This window comes from Danio aesculapii, chromosome 5 (genome assembly GCF_903798145.1).
Source record: "Danio aesculapii chromosome 5, fDanAes4.1, whole genome shotgun sequence".
Taxonomy (NCBI): domain Eukaryota; kingdom Metazoa; phylum Chordata; class Actinopteri; order Cypriniformes; family Danionidae; genus Danio; species Danio aesculapii.
This window is the reverse complement of record NC_079439.1, coordinates 15,192,069-15,210,511: the sequence shown is the minus strand read 5'-3', so window position 1 is coordinate 15,210,511 and position 18,443 is coordinate 15,192,069. Positions and strand designations below refer to the sequence as shown.

The 18,443-nt window shown below is 37.4% G+C and overlaps 1 protein-coding gene across 1 annotated transcript in view; it reads left to right on the top strand.

The window, feature by feature from the left end:
- sema4c (sema domain, immunoglobulin domain (Ig), transmembrane domain (TM) and short cytoplasmic domain, (semaphorin) 4C) overlaps nt 1-18,443 on the top strand; it is a 119,329-nt gene that overhangs the window by 71,353 nt on the left and 29,533 nt on the right. The window contains exon 3 of the mRNA XM_056457444.1: nt 16,768-16,922. Within this exon, the coding sequence (XP_056313419.1) occupies nt 16,768-16,922 (155 nt within the window). The remainder of the gene's footprint in view (nt 1-16,767; nt 16,923-18,443) is intronic.

Here is an 18,443-nt window from a genome sequence, read left to right as displayed (position 1 = left end):
AATGTTTGTGTGTGAGCTCGTAGAGTGCTTAGACTGGCAGTCTGAGGGATTTAGAGCTCCAGCAGAGTGTGTGTGTGTGTCTGTGGGTGTGTGTGGTAGGAGGTGGGGAGCTGGATCGCAGCAGAGATAATATTTACCCAGTATTTTCCACACCCACACCCCCTGAAGACCCTCCTCCACAATTATCTCCATCTTAAAGACGCCAGGGATTCGCAGGCAAAGCAAACGCATGTCTGTTTTGCAAGTAAACTTCTTTTCGTTCCCGTTTCTCCTCCATGTTCATTATCAAAGAGCTGTGTGTAAATGAGTAGTGCAGTTTTGTCAACACAGACTCAAGTGGCTTGCCATTTTACTATATGAAGTCAATTAAAACTCATTTCCCAACCTTTCTGAATGAAATGCCTACTTTACTACATCCAATCAGCTTGTAGTAGAAAAAACAAGCCACGCCCACTGTTTTCTCATTTAATATTCTTTTTCTCTAGAAACTGCATCACAATACGAAAATAATATAGTCGCAGATTTCAGTTCATGTGGACTTTAACCATTAAAACATAACCAGAATCAGAAAAGCATTTTGCTTAGAAAATCAATTATTTAAAGTACACATGAAATCAAATCTCACATAATGATTTCATTAGCTAGCATTGCTAGTTTTGTGGTGAGCAATTTACCTGTGCATGTCATTAAGAAAACAAAAATGTTTGCCCTTGTTGTCTAAAATTGAAATCTGGAATGCACTTTGTTTTCAGTTCAATTCTCAGATTACATCTGTCTGAGGTATTGGCTGTGGCTAACAGACTTAGCCACGCCCCTCCAACTGGCTGTTTTGACAACAAACAGAAATGTTGAGGAGGACAAGTCTGTTAGGTTGTAGTAATTCTCCCAAAACCATTTTCCCAAACTTTCTGAATGAAATGCCTACTTTACTACATCCAATCAGCTTGCAGTAGAAAAAAAAGCCACGCCCACTACTTTCTCATTTAATATTCCATTTCCCTAGAAACTGCATCATAATACAAAAAAAACATTGTAACTGACAGTTCGTGTTGACTTTAAACATTAAAACATAACCAGGCAATCAACACAGGAAAAAAAGATTCCACAAAAAATCTCAAATATTTCATAGCGTCCTTCTTAAATTGGCTGAACTGTTGCCTCCATGCTGAAATTCAGCTGTGAGATTTCAAAGGGGAGTCAAAGGCCCCGCCCCTGCCACGCCTCCTTCATAACATCCCACAGTAGATCTGCTCGGCCGGCAGCCTGGCAGAACGAGACGGGTCAAACTGAAAATTACAGGCGAGCTCAACTCAGGCCAGAAGGAAACTCCCGCTGACTTAGGCGAATCCTCTGAATGCAGAACGCGCTGAGGATGGCAAAGCTACAGAGAGAGAAAGGGACTGCCTGCCTAGCACATCTCTCTACCCTCCAATTACTATAATGACGGCCTCCGCTGAAAAGGACAGGCCCACTGCGTGTGTATGTGTGTACGTGTGCGTGTTTATGCAAGTGGATTGAAGCCGGTCCTATCCTTCTATCTGTACTCAACTCCTCCCTACACACAGATATACACAGACAGTCTGTGATTTATCCTCTCCAACCGACGTGCGCTCGTACGTCTCATTGTCTGTAAAAGTGTGTTTCTTTTTTCATTCAATAAATCTGTCTCCTGTACCCTTTGTGGACCTGTTCGCTCGAGACGGAGGCTGTTTGTTAAAGGGGACAGAAAAAAAAGAAAGTCTTTCTATTTTTTTATGCGCTCGCCACTTTCATGAAAAGGTCAAACTTGGTACAAGCTGTGAGCTCAATTCTCGACTGCAGTCTCCCCCCCCCCCAGGTCTGTCAAACGCCGGCCTATTTTCAACAACCTTTCACACATCTCTCCCTTTTATTGTCATCCTGTCTCTTCAGCTCTCTCTCTTTCATTTTTTTTTCAATCTTGCATTTTTTTCTCCCATGCTACCACTTTGCTTTCTTACTTCCATACTGTTTCTGTCATTTTCTCTGTACCAACACCTTTTTCACGCTCTCTGTCATTCCTGCGGTCGCATTCGTTGGGCCCCGAGGACAGTTTCATTGCTCTGATGTTGCTTTTTTTTTAGCGCTCTAGAGATTGAAAGCCAATGTGAAATCCAAATGGACCCATAGTAAATGACTTGCGCGTGTTTTTCTATAGTGGAAAAACTGTTGTCGCTAGTTAAATAACCTTCCTTTTTATTTATAAAAAAATTAGTTCCCAAAACATTTTCAATTGTGAGTGTCCCTCACGCGGGTGAGTGGTCTTCACAAACCACCTGTAGAAAATTCATCTTTACTGACACTTGCACCAGTTTTGCACATTTGTACCAGACACTTTCTTACAATTACTCCATATCAGAAAAATAATTGTGCATCTATAAAGTGTGACTCATGCAGGTGAGTGGGCCTGACACTTTTACTGACGCTTGCACCAGTTCTACCAAAAAGACCAAGCAGATAATTATGATATCAAATTTATTTGATCAGTATTGTTTGACAAAAGTATGATTTAACAAAACAGGATTTCTTTAGCAGAGGCCCCGTCCGTGCTTGAGTCAAAAGTTTGTAGATCCAGCTATGACTGCTAAGGATGAAGGCGGGGGCAGAAACTACCCCCCTGGACAGGGCCAACCTGGTGGTTGCGGGGAGGACATTAGACCTCATTCACAATATGCGTCAGTGTCTCCGCTTCCTAAATGGGTGACATCAAACTTTGTTGAGCTGAATTGTGGATCCTTCGGCGCTGCTTCAGCAGCGTTGCCTTCTGCAGAAGTTGGAAACAGATGCGTCAGCCGATCAGATCGCTTTATGAAAATACCACAACTCAGACAGTAGCCGATTGCAGACTAATTTCATTGGCTGAAGCTACTATGATGATCGTTTAAGCCCCAACTTCAGACACGCTGACACAGGTGTTGAATCGGGCGTTAGGTATTCCTTGTGTGTCTTGGCTATTGTTTGGAACTGATTGTGATGAGCGACGTGACATTAGGTCTTCCTGGTAGAACTAGCTCTAAAAGCTACATTTTTGCACATTTGCACCAGACATGTTCTTACAATCACTCCAAAACCAAACAAAAAAAACATTGTGCATCTATAAAGTGTGACTCACGCAGGTGAGTGGGCTTGACAAACCACCTGTAGAAAGCAAACTTTTTCATCTCTCTGACATTTTTATTGACATTTTCACCAGATATTTTTTTTACAATCACTCCATATCAGAAAAAAACTATTGTGCATCTATAAAGTGTAACTCACGGAGGTGAGTGGGCTTGACAAACCACCTTTAGAAAGCGCACTCTTTCAGTTTTCTTACATTTTTACTGATGCTTGCACCAGTTCTATCAAAAACACCAGGGAGATAAATATAATACTGAATTATATTTATTTGATGAGTATTGTTTGACAAAAGTATGATTTAACAAAACAGGATTTCTTTAGCAGAGGCCCCGTCCATGCTTGAGTCAAAAGTTTGTAGATCCAGCTATGACTGCCAAGGACGAAGGCAGGGGCGGAGCCTACCCCTCTGGACAGGATCCGCATCAGTATCTGCATCCAAATGAATGAAATGAATGGACAGCTTATATATTCCTTGTGTCTCGTGGCTGTTGGTCGGAACTGATTGTGATGGGTGACGTGACGTTATGCCCCTTTCACACGGGGCGTCAGCGTCAACACCGAACTTAATTGGAGATTCGTCAGCGCCACTTCAGCAGCGTTGCCCTCTGCAAAAGTTGGGAACAGATGCGTTAGCCAATCAGATCGCTTTATGCAAATACCCCAACTATGATGATCGCGTCAGCCCCAACTTCAGACACACTTTTCTTCAAGTGTTGAATCAGGTGTTAGGTATTCCTTGTGTCTCGTGGCTATTGTTTGGAACTGATTGTGATAAGTGACGTGACATTACACCCCATTCACCCCCCCCCCCCCATTAAAAAAATACATCACTCCTTTTAACTCTAGCACTTAATTCTCAGACCACTAAAGGTCTTTACACACTAAAGTCCAAAATTATTGTATTTTTGTATCGTATGCAATTTTTCCTATTAATATGCGAATAATTTGTCACATAAACAAACCTCGCATACTAAGTCTGATGCATATTAATTAATCCATTATGAAAAAATGCTAAACATTCAGAGTTAGCTCAAGCAATGATACTTTGTTCTCCTCTCTCTTCTCCAAAGTAAAAAAAGAAAAAGGAATAGGCTGCATATGGTGTTCATCTAATACTAGAAGGAAAGTTCAGCTCATTATCAAACAGCTGTGCTACTATGATAATCCCAAAATGCAAAGTTTATTTCAGGAAATCAGTGGAATTTTGATACATTGCTTGTCATACTTCACACATTCATGTACGTAAACAAATCCTGAACAGAGACTGGCAGTACCTATAGACATTATAATAAATGGCGGCCGGGATGATGTATCAGAGCAATGGATAAAAACAGATCATGAGGCGATTTTAAAGTCTATGGGCAGTACGTCAAATGTATGGACACACACACACACACACATACACACACACACACACACACACCAAAAAGCAGCAGGGCAGAGGTGCGCCAGTCACGGTTTTTCAACTCTCTGCACCATTCTGTCTTTATTTTTTGTCATAAAGTTTTCTATGGCTCAAATGACAACAATCTGTATTCAGCCTTTCATTTGTACAGTGGCTCTGAATTGTCAAAACACCTTTCAATTTTTTTTATTTTTATGATGTACGAAAGTTTCAGAGACAGTGTGTCAGTACAAGTGACGTTGAAATTATTTGTTTTAACGTGCGAAAATTACGGACGAACATTTCAGATTCAGAGCGCAATAACCTTTATAGCTCCTTTGTATAATTAGCCCTTCTTGTGTGTATCGCCTCTTCTTGTTGAATCACTGAATACCTCCTTAATTGTAAATGTAGTTCACATCATGCTATGAGGCTGTTGAATGCTTGATTCTGATGATTGGCTGATGAATATTGTAAGAGGTGCAGTTGTTGTTTTTTTTTTGTCTTGACAGTTTTACAGTTAAAAATTCATTACGTTTAATGATGGTAATTATTTTACAGTTTACAACAGTTAAAAGTTGAAATAAAACAGGTTTTGATGATGTGTGAGAAACTAATACTGTACACAGGAACAGATTGAGGGCAAAACCTGACAAACGGCTTGAATTACAGCATCGGAACAATGTTTTAAGGTGTGGTAACCATAGTATAGTATATCATAGAGGTATATCACCACCTCAAGTGTGTGTATTATTTTCTAAGAATCCAACAGCTCGTCAATATTTTTCTTTACATTTTAGGTTGTGCTATACGTTTTACTGATGTGTTACATTTTAATGGCATTTTAATGAATGTCTTTTAATCTATTGTTCGAGATCTTATGAATTTGATCTCAGACTTTAGTATCGTGACAGATATGAGCACAGGCTGTAAAATTGTTAATATGGTTTTACAATCTTGTCCCGATGGTTGTGATTTGAAGCTTGGGTAATGGTTTCTAAACTAAAAAAAAATCTATTAATTAAAAGTTTTCCATATTTAGCGATTCATGTTTTATTTTTTCCATTTGTTGATGCTTTTGAATTGCATTATGGGAACTTGATCTTTCTTCCAACAACTTTTAACATTGAAAAGTTAGAAAAAGTGATTTTTATGAACATTTTTAATAGTTTAAAGCGATATATTGTCTGGGTTGCTGTTCAGTTGAATTTTCAAAATCAAAAGTCGACAGAGCAGAGATCACAACACTGGCTCATTGTAAAAAATGTACCCCATATACATTTCTGAAGAGCGCAAATTATGTAGCCAGAGCTGTACGTATGGCTGCATTTCATCTTTAAAACCAACTGCAAGGCAGTATGATGCCGCCGATGGCTTCTGTTTCTTTCCGCATTACCAGCTGACCGCTTACCTCCATGTGGACGGCTTTTCTGCTATAACCTGTTTGTCCAGTTGCTCACCATATACGTTGGCAGACTTGAGATGCAGAAGGGAGTTGACTACGATGACTGGGTTCGAGTCTGGTGAAGAACAGTTCCAGGAAGCAGGTAAAACAAAAATAAAAGGCAAAACATAACATAAAAAAGATAAAAAGCAGGGTGAGAATGTGGTAAGATCTGAAAATGTGGTAAAAATCAGACGGCTGCAAGGGCTTTTTTTTCTCTGGATTGCTTTTTAAAACACTGTTGGGTTAAGCGAAGAAGGTGATCGGGTAAATTGTTGCTTTTGAAAACACTATCGGTTGGGTTTAGGGAAGGGGGTGCGTGGGGTTATCGGATGGTCAGTCAGTCGACAGTGCCCTCTGGTGGATTTACGTGAGAAAAGCAGGTACTTGCACGAGAAATTTGAGATCTGTAAAAGCATACACAGTGGCCTCTGGCGGATTCATGAAAACAAAAACTGCAAAAAAACATAGCTCCTGGGACATATTTCGCGTTCTCCAGAATTGTACATGGGGTACATATCAATAATGAGCCTCGGGTAAGAGATCAACATCTCATAATGCAATTCACAACTGTAAATAATTGGAAAACATGCTTGAATCACAATGCAGAAACTTAATTTATGTAGCTTGTACTTACAGTAGGCGGTGCATGTGCAATTTACGTATTTTAATATATAGCTATGGAAAATATAAGAGAGCGCAGGAAATTTGATATACTGTAGTTAACAGCACTTTTAAGGTGCTAAACTCTCTTGGACCACACACCCACCACATACAAAGCTATTCATACATATTTAAGGTAGAGTTAAGCCTGTTTTTGTAGCACAGTATAGCTGGTAGACCATCTGTAGTCATTGACTAACAACCAGCCACATTCCAAAGCCCGGCAACTAGCATATAATTATAGAAGAACACAGAGGTCTGTTTTTCTCCCATAAGAAAAGCGAATTGACTTAAAGGTGCTGTAAGTAATTTCCGCTAGCTGTTTTGCTAACTCCCACCATTTTGCTTAGTTCAACCACATGTCTTCCTTTCAAAGGTGCTCTAAAGCTAGTTGGCAAACCAGATGTCAGCAATCATGATCATGCGAAGTGATTCAGATGCAGAAAGTGTTACTGATAGGGGTGTTTTCAGACTCGCTGGAAGGCATGGGCTTCTCCCCTGACTCTCTTCTGCCGTTTACGAAGCCTCAAGCTGTCAGAGAGACAGGTATGACACCCGTTTCAGTGACATCTGTCAGGAAGTTTTGGATGTCTGTCAATTTATTTGCGGTGTTCTTCAGCATCTCCAGGCAGAAACCGCAGTTTGCTTAGCATCTCACTGCTAACTAGAGGAAACAGTTGAGATATTCAAGAGTTTTCATCTGGGATTTTTTTATGCTTTTCACAAAAAAATTGTGCAGTGATGTCAGCATGGAACCATTTTGACTCCCCAAATAACATTTCAGCAAACAGTTCTCTAATGCAGTGTTCCAACGTTTCTATTAATGCAGACTGGTCAATGTGATTTTACTGTGGCCCGGGGGTTAGGTGGTATATGTGCCTGTACGTAGATTGCTAGTGAACCATCAAGCGTTTTCTCAGAGGATGACATGCTGACAGAACATTGCTGCAACATGAGAAAAGCACTGCAGTGTTTGGGTGTTGTGTTTGTCTGAGATAATTAGGCTACTGAAATTTATATATTCCATACAAAGTATGAAACTGATTGGTCAGTTCTTGTCACGTGACTTGCAGTGCACTTGCAGCATTCTAAAAAATGTAGATGTTTTTAACTGGGTGCGTCGCTCCCAATATGTGTGACCATATAAGAAGCAATATGTGGACGGCCGCCGTCATTTGCAAGCTCAAGAAGTTGATCTTTTCTTGTGTTGACATGCTGGATTCACCTGATTTGTTGACTAATGCATTGCGGATCTATTCCTTGATACTTCGCGGATCCTTTATTGGGCCCCTTCGCAAAGAAACTTTTCAAAGACGTCTGTTTCTTACTTATTTTGCTAGCTTGTGGGTTAAACGTGTTTATGTGACCGAGATGTAACAGAAAGAATACAGTGATTTTGTCAAAATAAAAGATTTTTCAAAATAAAATATCCTTCAGACTCAGACAATAAATAAAACTGAAATAAATAAAGAGACCTTTTTTTAATGTGACGAACAAAAAAATGTTGTAACAGTTTTTAGACAATATTTTAACTTAGCTTTTGAAAAGTTAAGAAATCATTATTCGATGGAATAACCTTAATTTTCAATCACATTAAATGACAATATCTTTTATTGAACCCAACTGGCCAAAAATGGTCTATATGACAATATTTTTTTATTTGAAATTGTAATATTATTAAGATTTTTTTTAATAGAATTTGAATATTAAGTATAGATCATGTTCCATGAAGATATATTTTGTAAATCTCCTATACTGTAAAACCCAACAGTCAACTTTATCAAATGAAATGAGTGTAGTTAACTCAAAATTTACTGAATGTTAATTTTACTCATTTGAAAAGCGTTTTGAACTCAGTGTTGAAGGTAATGAGTTAATTAAATACCTCATTACTTCAGCTTAAATGGAGTAAGTTCAAAGTACTCATATAGATTAGTTTTTAAACTCAAATGGTTTGAGTTTCCTTAATCTATTGGGTTTTACAGTACTCAGATGGTTTGAGTTCTCTTCATTTATTGGGTTTTGCTGTGCTCAAATAGCTTCATTTACTCAAATGGATTAAGTTCACAGAACTCATTAGGATTAGTTTTTGCACTTAAATAGTTTGTTGCAATCGGTTTCCCTAAATGGTTTGAGTTACCTTAACTTATTGGGTTTTACAGTGTACAAAAAATATATCAAAACTGTATTACCATATGCTTTTTATGAATATATATATATATAAACAATGCATTTCTAAGAACTTCATATAGACAACTGTATTTCGATTTCTTTAGTTTGAATCCTTAGATTCCAGATTTTCAAATAGACAAATGAAGTCTTTTTTGTTTGTTTTTTTTATAATGGCCACATATTTTACCCCTTTTACAAGATGTAAGATGAGCCTTTGGTGTCTCCAGAATGTGCCTGTAAACTTTCAGCTCAAAATACCCATCAGATTATTTAATATAGCCTTCAGAATCTGCCCGTTTTGGTGTCCGTCTACAGTGTAGCTGTTTTTGTAGCCTGTGGTTTTAAATGCAAATGAGCTGCTTCTCCTTGCTCATTGTTGCCACATGCACGTGTGCTTCTTCATGCATTCCATCAGATAAACAGCAGTCAGTGATAGAGACAAACATGGATGAAGCTGAAATACAGCTCATTAGTCAAAAATACCAAGTAAGTTTATTTATGTATTTGTGGTGTTTATTCAAGCCTTTCTGATATGATCAGTCTCACACAAATGCAGTTTACATTACACACACATATATGCGCGTTTACTGACACCATGTGGCCGTGGTAATTATAGTGGTTAAGATTTACATATCGATTTTACTGTCTTTATTACAAACATGCTCTATTTTAAAAACATTTTAAACTTCTAAAATTTATCAGAGTGTTGGAACAGATATTTTAATCTCAGTTTATTTGCAAATAAATGTTCTGTGGAAATGTGTGTACATGTTATTATAGTAACATGGCACCTGTCAATCAGTTCAGTGGGCGGGAAAAACTGCACTCATACATCACGTTGCAGTGGACCTCAAAGTCACTGGGATTTGGGTCTAGGCATGGGCCGGTATAAGATTCTGACGGTATGATAACCTTGGATAAAAATATCACGGTATTATGGTATTGTGATTACTGCTCTAACATATATTCTTTTTAAATGTCTGGAAAAAAACTTTTTTTCCCTTTTGAGCACAATTTATTTTATTTTGAGAAACATTTAAAATATTTTGGAGCAGTAAAGATGTCGGGCTAAATGAAATTCTTCATTGGTTTCAAACAATTTCAATTTAATTCAATTTCAAACAAATTCAATTTGTTTCAAACAATTCTTTACAATTTAAAATGGCATATTTGGATATTTTTTCTGCTGAAGATACTGTTGTCTTAAAAAAAACATAAATAAAAAATAGGACACATACCTTAGGAACGGTATTACAGAAATTTTTGACGGTTTTAAAACCTTGACTTTTCCAAACCGCAGTATACCTTGAAAACAGTTATCGTCCCATGCCAATTTGGGTCCTATTTTAAAATTAGGAAATTTTTAAAAAGAGACTTGTTGTGTTTATACCACTCCAATATGACTGTGGACACACTATACATACAGATAGTTCTGTCCAAACAGCTTGCAAAAGTTTATTTTCATCACATTTTAAGAGAAAATAAGTTAAATGGACCAATAATTTTGGTCTTTGAAAAAAGATTATTTAACACCAGTGATGTTAGAACCATTAACATATATGGAAACTTTTAATTTAACACAGTATTAAAAAACGTTTTTTTTGAGGAACTTCTTGCTATAAGAAACCAAATATGGTTCTAATATGGTATTGCTGTGAAAACTCTTTCACTTAAACTTTTTGAAGATTGTAATATGCTGCATAGAGAAGACTAACAACAAACAGCCGATTTAAAACAAAGGAAACACAAAGAGCAAGTTGACCGAAGCCAAGAGCAGCTAGCTTATCTACTGGGAAGAGAGGGAGTCACTATCGAAGGACTAAAAAAAGGAGCGATCTAAAAATAGACATCACTTTGAATGGAATCCAGATGTGAGCAACATAAAGCGAACAGAGGTGAACTCTCAATGTGTGTGTGTCTTTGTCCTTCATGAGTTGTGCGCAGGGCCGAATGAGAGGGCAGTGAGCTCTGGTTGAGGGAAGTGAGCCGCAGAAGTGAAGCGAGTCGACTTGAAGGCTGCTGTTTCTCTCTGATGTTCCTCCACGGCTCCTTACAAAGCAGCTTTGCTATAAATACAGTCCTGCCCTGCTTATAGCTCATAACCGCAGCACTCCAAACACACAGTCTGCTATTAAAGACCTATTTTAAGGTCTTTGAAGCTTTGACATGGATACCAAAAAATGACTTAGAAACACAGAAAACGGACACACACAAACAGACACTAATTAGCGCGTACAGGCATATTTAGGCCATAAAAACACTCCCACATTTGGGAGAACAAAGACGAGAGGAGCCACTGTCTGAGGCTGACACATAACAGCAAAATTAAAAGAGAAGAAAGGGGGAAACAAAGCGGATTAAGAAAGATGCATGTTTATTTATGCTAACATGCTAATGCTAGCGTGGCGTGCTGAAAAGCGTGAGAGAGGGTCCGGGGTTGAGGGGAAGTGCTGTAATTGCTGTAGATTAGCAAAGGAGTGGCGGATGACGCTGCGTTGGGAAGGGAAGAGAGGCCAACACAGCTCAGCAACAGGAAACGGTCAGAACGGATTACCACAACAATAGGCCGAAAAGCTCACAAACACCACTAAAGTGCAGAGAGTGAGTGAGGGAACGCTGACAGAAATGGAAAGAGGTGTGGTAAAAACAGCACTAAGAGTATATGGGAATATATTGTGTATGTTTTTCCCCCATACAACCTTAAAAATAAAGGTTTGTATTGGCATTGATGGTTGCGTTAAGAGCCTTCAACAATAAAGGTTGTTATAGAGTTGCTTCCAGAAGTTAGTTCCAGATTTGCACACACTGGATTTTTTTTAACACTTAATTTATTATTAACAATTCACAATAATAACTGCTGGCTTATTACCCTCTTATTATTAAGATATGAACTGTTTATTAGTTCTTTTGAAATATGATTTTATTTTACATCCTACCCAATACTACATAGCCAATATCTAAAACCCAGCAACCTTTTAGGCTAGTCAAGGCAAGGCAAGTTTATTTATATAGCACATTTCATACACAATGATAATTCAAAGTGCTTTACATAGACAAGAATAAAAAAACAAGAAAATAAAAGCAACAAAGAATTTAAAATGATTAAAAACAGACTACAATGTGTTAAAACAGGTCTTAAAGAAATGAAAAAGAAATTAATGGCAGATTCGCCCTGCTTTGAATGAACTCTTGGAATTTCTAATTTGCTTGATCCCAAAGATCTGAGTGATCTGTTTTGTATTCAGTGTGCATATCTGTGATGTATTGAGGTCCTAGGCCATTTAGTGATTTATAGACAAGTAATGTAAACATGTAAGACATATAGACATGTAAAATCTATTGTAAATGTAACTGGGAGCCCATATAAAGGCCTGAGGACAGGTGTTATGTGCTCTGATTTTCTGGTTCTGGTCAGAATCCTGGCCGCAGCGTTCTGGATGAGCTGCAACTGTCTGACTCTCTTTTTGGGAAGGCCAGTGAGGAGTCCATTACAGTAATCCACTCTGCTGCTGATAAAAGCATGAACAAGTTTCTCTAAGTCTTCGCTGGAAACAAAGCATCTAATTCTTGCAATGTTTTTGAGATGATTGTATGCGTTTACATATTACAATAATTAGTTGTTGATTGAACTAAAAGTCTCAACTATAAGCACAAATGTAGGGTCAGCTATACCTTAAAATAAAGTTTGACCATTTTTTAAAAGATGGCTTATTAAAAAAAGGATAGATTATAAGCTTTCCTAGACATTCTATAAGGTATAAAGTTGTTAATCAATTGAATATTATTTGCTTACTCTTAAAAATAGTTTAATTATTAGACTTCCTACCTTGAAGACAACTTTTAACATGCAAAGAATTTTTAAATTCCACAATTGGTACCTTCAGAAGCCTATTTAAAAATTGTATTTGTTGGTAACAGTTCAGTTTAGGCCACAATTTACAGTATTAACAAACCACTAATTAGCACTACTAACGGAATAAACTACTAATTAGCCGTTTATTATTAGTTAGTAAGGTAGAAGTTGGGTTTAGGTTTTGGGTAGCATTAGTAATGCAGAATAAGATCATACTTTATTACTACTAATGAAGAATTAATATCTTAATAATAGGCAGTTAATACGCCAGTAGTTAAAAGCATAAATTATGACCTTAACTAGGATTGTACTAATTAGTTTATTAGTTTTTATTATTTGATGAGTTATTGTTTTAGCAACTTTAGTACATCGACTATCGTAATATTTGTTCTATATTTGTAATATTTATACTATGCAATTGTTTAATGTATATTAATATTACTATGTTGCATAAATTTGTGTACCATCTTTTATGTATTTTAGTATTATTTGACAAACTAATAACTATACATTTATTGAAAAATCTGTTGTTGTAATAAATGCCACCTATCATTTTCAACAATATTATAAACATAATCATCTTATCATATCCTCGAGTATGTAACAATGCAGCATGCCTATTTTTTTCCTGTCAGCTGTTATTTCAGCTTAATCTTATGGCGAACATAACTATCTTACACTTTTTTTAGTTTAGTGGTTAATTCGTACAAATTCAGTCATACTAAAATGTACAATTTTAAAAATAGCCAGGGCACCAAACGCCATCCCTAAACCTGTCATTGAGCAAATTAACTAAATTATTCTAAATAAGATCATATAAATGATTACAAATTAGCCACTACATCATAATAAGTCGGGTGACACAGTGGCGCAGTAGGTAGTGCTGTCGCCTCACAGCAAGAAGGTCGCTGGTTCGAGCCTCGGCTGGATCAGTTGGCGTTTCTGTGTAGAGTTTGCATGTTCTCCCTGCGTTTGCGTGGGTTTCTTCCAGGTGCTCCGGTTTCCCCCACAGTCCAAAGACATGCGCTACAGGTGAATTGGGTAGGCTAAATTGTCCATTGTGTATTTATGTGTGTGAATGAGTGTGTATGGGTTTCCCAGTGATGGGTTGCGGCTGGAAGGGCATCCGCTGCATAAAACAAATGCTGGATAAGTTGGCGGTTCATTCCGCTGTGGCAACCCCAAATTAATAAAGGCACTAAGTCGAAAAGAAAATGAATGAATGAATGAATTCCAGCTTGTCATTCCATTCCAGCAAGTCATGAATAACCATGAAATGATAAATTTTAGAGATGTGTTGGTCAATCCAAGCTCAGGATAGTAACTAGTTAACAGTTAAGAGCTATATATGTGACCCTGGACCACAAAACCAGTTATAAGTGTACCTGAAAACTGAATAAATAAGCTTTGCATTTATATATGGTTTGTTAGGATAAGACTTGGAGGAACAACTATGTGAAAATCTGGAATTGAAGTGTCCTAAAAATTGTCAATAATTATGAAAATCTCCTTTTATTTTTAACCAATACCATATATTATTGCCTATTACTAACATATACCCCTGGCTGCAACATGGTTTTGTGGTCTACATCACATATTTTCTTGCCCCATCAGGTCTTCATATACAAAACAAAGAAGCCAGTGACTGGCCAGTTTGCTCAACGCTGCCTCTGTCTGGTCAGGATCTGTAAACGCATCCTCTCCCACCATGTGCAATTGACATCTCCTCTGAATAATAATCAGCAACGACACTATCCGCTCAGCTCGGTAACCTGGCTGAGTGGCTGTTTGAATCATTACGCAGGTATTTAGAAGTGTGAGCGAGTGTGTATGTGTTGCGCTGTCACTTCTCCCTGGCTGTTTGCAACCCAGCAGATGTTCTCCGTCCTCCCGGGGGGGAAGTTTGTTTCTCGTCTCCTCTTGGATCATCCAGTCCCTCTTCTGCGTTAACAAGCTGCCGCTCTCCAGTTAATAAGCACACGCTCTCCTGACTTCCATCCTGGCAGAATCTTCTCCGGCTCTTGCGGTGTCTCTCCAAGATGCCCTTTCTCCCTCTTCTCTTCGAGGACTCGCTCATCATAACCTCTCTTCAGGCTGAACACATCTGCCGTAACAGCGGTGCATCAGATCACGCACAATGTCCATGTGTGTTCAGAGATTCATGGGATGCTGATGGAGCCTCCTGGATTTTTCTTTCGTTGAAGCCAAGACTGAGAATCTTGGCATTTGTTTTAAGTCTTGGACTAATAGTGCCAAATCATAGCCAGCTTGCAGGATGTGCCTGTTACCTGTGACTGGTAGTGTTGAGAAATGAATAAATAACATACTTTAGTAACTATTGTAGATTAATTAAGGTTTAATTATTTTTATATTTAGCTTTTTGAGGTTTTGTTTCAGATTTGATGTTTCAGTCATTCTGTTTGTCTATATATCTTTGAATTGTCACACACACTGTACCTTGTATCCAGGGGCGTAGCAACCAGGGGGGACGTGGGGGATACGTCCCCCTCCCTTTTAGTGACAGACCATTTAGAAACAGGTGATTAATAATTATATGAACATATGATCTCATACAGCTGTCCCCCCACTTTTAAAATGTCCGCTACACCCCTGCTTGTATCCCTTACTTAGAAGGAAACAAATGTCCCTACAAATACAGCAATACCATTTTTTTTACTCTATGGGGACATATATTTATTTATTTTATTTATTTTATTTTGTTTATTTGTGTGCGTGTGTGTTACTTTGAAGGAGACAAATGTTCCCTCAAGTATAGCAATACCAGTAATTTTTTATCTTTTGGTGACCTTTATTTATTTATTTATTTATTTATTTGTGTGTGTGTGTGTGTGCGTGCGTGCGTGCGTGCGTGCGTGCGTGCGTGCGTGCGTGCGTGTGTGTGTGTGTGTGTACTGTACCTTGTATTCCTTACTTTGAGCGAAACAAATGCCCCCACAAGTACAGCAATACCAGTTTTTTTTGTTACCTTGTGGGGACATTTATTTATTTATTCATGTGTGTGTGTGTGTGTGTGGTGTGGTGTGGTGTGTGTGTGTGCTGTACCTTGTATTCCTTACTTTGAGGAAAACAAATCGTCACCTTGGAATTATAATGTTCTATCTGTGTTCTGAATGATTTTGACATATTGAGCTTCAAAGTTTTTGCATTCCATAGCAAACAGTATGTGTGTAACATTTTTTTTAAGTCTTAAAATATAAACAATAACACAACACATAACACAACATAAAAAACATCCCATAATGTAAATAAGTTGTCATTTAATAAGAATATGTCAATAACTCAATTTTGACAAAAATGTCAGATAGAACCTTATAATTCTAAGGGACATTTATTTATTTGTGGGTGTGTGTACTGTACCTTGTATACCTTACTTTGAGGGAATTAAAGGTCCCCACAAGTACAGCAATACCAGTTATTACCTTGTGGGGACATTTATTTATTTATTTAATTATTTGTTTATTTAATTGTGTGTGTGGGGGGGGGGGCAGAATGTTCAATTTGTACAATTTTACAACTCATTACATCTATGGGAAGCCACCGTAAAGATAGCTGTACAGGTGTGTGTGTTTGGCTGTATAAGTGGCCTGTACATGTGTGTGTGTGTGCATTATTTCTACATGTTTGTAGTAAACAAATGGTTGTTTATTCTCATAGGATGAAAACACAGCAAATGACTAAATATTTACACATAAAAGGTTTTTTGTTTACATTTGGACAAATTTATCTTATTTATTCTGCGTTTCAATCTAGATTCCAGATAGTTTTGTTCCTATTCCTTCATGAATTAATTTCTGTGTCATGATACATAATGTAATGCTCCTGGATACCAAACATTTTCAAACCAGCCCGGATTGTGTAAAATAATATTAGCCCAAATTAATCTTTTTTAACACTTCGCCAACCAGTTCAAAGCAAGGTTATGAGTATCCATGGAAATTCATGCTTGCCTAAGTTGGCATTTTCAGCGAGGACGTCTGTGAATGTGATAAATGTGAGAGGAATTTTTTTAAAGCCAGAGAGTCATACTGGATCAGTGACATTTGGATCACATTTAATACCCTTAAAAAAAACATTTCTTTCCTCTCTCTTCAGATGTGCATGACAGTATGGCGAGGTTTCGTGCTGTCGGGGTGTGGAACTACACCATGTTGACCCTGGCAGAACACGAGAGGGTTTTGTATGTGGGTGCCAGAGAGAACATCTTCGCCCTGGATCCCAACGACATCAGCAGACAGCTCCGACCACAGGTATGTCTTGACACGAAAAAGCCTTTTTTTCTAGCATTGACGTTCAAATAACTTCCATTTATGGATTCCGCCATATAACCGTATTGACGATTATTGTGATATGTAAGAGATTGAACATTAATGTTCATTTAGGATGTTGCAATTTTGCTGCGCAAAACATATGCCGGAATAGTTGGTGGTTTATTCTGCTGTGATGACCCCTGATAAATAAGGCACTAAGCCGAAGGAAAATGAATGAAGGAATAAATGAATGAAAGAATAAATGAATATACTGATATTTGGAAACACCATGATGTTTAAAAAGTAATAGAACACATAATATGATGCATAAATAATTCCAGAGGGGTATGTTTCATTCATACGCAACACCAGAGGGCGCTCTCACACAGAAAATACACAAGAAAATATCAAGACATTACTGGTAATCTTCGACGTGGAAGGATGCATCAAGTTATTCTAGTTAGTGATGGGAAGTTCGGATCATTTTACTGACTCAGACCTTTGAGTCTTGTTCAGCGAGGTGAACGAATCTTTAAAACGAAACTAAGTGAACGAAATCTCAAATCCTTTTGTTTATTTTGTTTAATTTGCTAAAATAATATTAAAATGTTTTGAGTTGTTTCCAAACGCATCTACAACTACACCAAACATTGATCATACTAAAAACAATTAGTTCACCTTTAGAGTCTTCTGGGTTTTGAGTCGTTCGCTGGTCACGTGACAGCATGTATAGAGAGACCATGGACTCAAGAAATTAACAAATCAAAACTTTTTCTTGCTCTAAATTCATATTATTGGCTTCTGCCTTTCACGTGATGAACGAACGACTCAAACTGAAGACTCGAGAGATTAACGGATCAAATCTTTTTCCATCTCTAAATTCATATGATTGGCTTCTGTTTTTTCATGTGATGAACAAATGACTCAAAGCCGATAGAAGACTCGAAAAAGGAACTAATCTTCTACTCCACCTGCACAAATGTACGCATGCACAAATGAATGAATCACTCCCTGAGAGGACTTTTCGTTTTTGAAGCATACAAAAGATTCGTTCAAAATGAACAAATCGTTCAAGAATGACCCATCACCAATTGTAGCATAGATGAATAAAAGGCAGATAGAAATGTTTTAACTTAAAGATAATCAAAACATTTGCAAGAGTATTATTTTTTTATTTGTGTTTTTAAATAATTTCAGGTATTTTCATAACAATGATGTACATTTTAAAATCTTATGTTTATTGATGTTATAGCACTGTGGTGATTATTAAATTTCTACCTCTTTCTGTTTATAACAAACCACTTGAGTTCAATTTTGAGTAAAACTATAACAACATTTTCATGATTGTTTTACTTTGATGCTGTGCTAAGCGAAAGTTAGTTAGCTTTATTGTTTAGATTTAGTTTCCCGTTACGTTTAATTGATATTTTCATATTCAATAGTGTGATTTATAAACCAAACAAAAAAATCAATTCAAATTAGTTCTCTGGATTTGCTGTTAAAATGTGCATTTTGAGTGAA